This window comes from Crocodylus porosus, unplaced genomic scaffold, assembly GCF_001723895.1.
Source record: "Crocodylus porosus isolate Cpor-Errol unplaced genomic scaffold, CroPor_comp1, whole genome shotgun sequence".
NCBI classification, from domain to species: Eukaryota; Metazoa; Chordata; order Crocodylia; family Crocodylidae; genus Crocodylus; species Crocodylus porosus.
In genome coordinates this window covers 269,090,657-269,092,969 of record NW_017728886.1, presented here as the reverse complement: position 1 = coordinate 269,092,969, position 2,313 = coordinate 269,090,657, and the positions used below count along the sequence as shown (strand labels likewise).

General features: G+C 55.0%; 1 protein-coding gene across 1 annotated transcript in view; it reads right to left on the bottom strand.

Moving 5' to 3' along the window:
* The window catches only part of LOC109322450 (secreted Ly-6/uPAR-related protein 1-like), a 7,908-nt gene extending 6,517 nt beyond the window's left edge, over positions 1-1,391 (bottom strand). Inside the window, exon 1 of the mRNA XM_019553510.1 lies at positions 1,313-1,391. Within this exon, the coding sequence (XP_019409055.1) occupies positions 1,313-1,364 (52 nt within the window). The 5' untranslated portion in view covers positions 1,365-1,391. The remainder of the gene's footprint in view (positions 1-1,312) is intronic.
* Between the last annotated feature and the right edge of the window lie 922 nt (positions 1,392-2,313).

The window sequence follows — 2,313 nt, the reverse complement described above, 5'->3', positions numbered from 1 at the left end:
CAAGCTTCTCCACATCCTTTTTGAATTGTGGAGTCCAAAACTGGACGCAGGACTCCAGCTGCGGCCTCACCAAGGCCGAGTTTCATCCCCTTTGTAAATCTGAGCTCAAACCAGTGCAGGGAGAGCTCTGCTGAGATTGGGGAATATTTTCTTCTCTGCTGTGCACAGGCAGAAGTGACCTAATGAGGGGCAAAGCCAGGCAGGACTTGGCCCCATGGGCCTGCACTTTCAGCCGGTGGAAATCGGTGCAGTGGCAGCAGTTTCAGGAGCTGAGGCTCCCTTAGAACAGGAAGAATTGGACTGAACCAGGTCCCAACTAGCCCAAGGTCCTGTCTTCAGCAGGGGCCGGGGGCAGCGACAGCCGAGGGACCCATGAGTATGCAGAGCAGGGCTAATCTAATCTGCTTCTCGCCTTTGCAATCTGAGCCCCGCTCCTGATCACTCCAGATTCACTTGAAACCAGAAGCAGGAGCTTCTGGGCTGCTGCCCAACCCATGCTCCTCCTCGCAGTATAAGCACCTGCACTGGGGAGTCGAGCGGGAGTTGTGCATCCTGCCCTTAACCAGTTGGGCCAAGCAGAGGCCGTGTCAGCTCTGATCAGTCTTTGGCCCTACTGCTTTGTTCCCAAATCTTTTCACACGTGCACACGCACATGCACACACAGCCCCAATAGATTACGGTTGGGTGGGATGGTTTGGACAAGGCTGGTCCTGCTTCAGGCAGGGGTTGGAGTAGAAGTGGCCTTTGCAGGCCCCTTCCAGCCCCACCTTTCTGGGACCCCTATGACAATCCCTACATGTCTTACCTGGCTGAAGCAGCATGGGATGTCCCTAGGCTTTGTTTCTTTCTCCTCCTTCCCCTAGCGCCCATGCTGACTGGGCATGCAACACCAGTGTCCTGACTGTGAAGTGCTCTGCATTTGCTTTCTTTGCTTTCCACTTCATTTGCTTTCCACTGTGCCTGACAGTAAAGCAGCTCATGATCGGAGCACCTCTCACTGATCTAACAGTGCCCCTCTCCCGCCCAGCCAAGAACAGAGCCCACCCTGCCATCCCTCCTGAAAACCAATCCTTGCAATCTCCTATGCCTGATGAAGGGTGCTTGTGCCCAAAAGCTTGCAAATATATATATTTTTGGGTGCAACTATCTAGTCGGTCCAATAAAAGACATATCACTTCTGACGTGAGTTTTGATTCCTATGCCTCTTCTTTTGCCTTCTTGCTTCTTGGAAGAAACACATCCCCCACCATCCTCAAGCCTTTCCCAACCCCACCACGTACCCCAGCGAAAAGCCCCTGCGGTCCCATCTTACCAGGCTGTACACATGCAGATGCAGCCACCAGAACAACCAGAAAGGCCTTCATCCTCAGCAGGTCCCTGTCGCTGGGGTGGTAAAGAAAAACAGCTCCCCGCAAAGACCCTCCACTGCCTGGAGAGCGAGGAGCAGCTTCCTGGCAGCTTTATATTGTCTCCAGCCCCATGGGTGGATTCTCCGGGAATGATGGGAAGCGGATCCCTTTGTTTCTCATTGGGAATTGCAGCAAAACGAGTTCTTCGAATAGAGAGGCAATGAGGTCACTTGGCAGGGTGCTGCTTCCTTTCTTGCCACACGCTGGCATCTCCCCAAGACCAGGGCCCCAGAGGCAGAAAACAAGAGAAAAACAAAAAATAAAAAAGTAACAGCTGCAGCAGCCTGATTTTCATCTGCAGCAGTTTAGCCTGGGGACCTCCCGACCACACAGAAGGGGCTGGGAGGAGCCCACTAGCTTAAATCCAGGTAGCCTGGCTGACGGCGGTAGTGAAGATGCAGAAGAATGGAAATCAGGGGTGCTGGGGATAACCTGCAACTGGTGTGGGAGTCTCTGGGGTCAAGGCTTTGCCCTTGCATCAAGGCTGGCATGGTGATGCAGCCGGTGGCAGTGTGGACGCACTCTGGGATGATCTCAGGAAGCTCCTTCCCATGCAACAGCACGGCTCTTTGCCCCGAAGCTCCAAGACCTGCTCAGCAATGGTTGCCGGGCTGTCATGCACCCTCTGGAGCATGGTCGGTCTGGAGGAAGCTGCATAGAAAGCTCGGGCAGCAGCAGAGCTGAGGGCAGGGTGCGAGCCTGGACGACCCCTGAGGTCCCTTCTAGCCCTGTGATTCCAAGGGGGCTGTGTGTCCTGGTCTGATGGCACAGGCCATGCAGCCGTGATGTGATGGCCCATCCAGCTGTGAGCACATGTGGCTATGCTTGAAACACCTGGGCTGATTCCCTCCCAGATGCTCAGCAACACGGGGCTGGGAGCGGCCGTGATCTCCAGTCTGCTGCG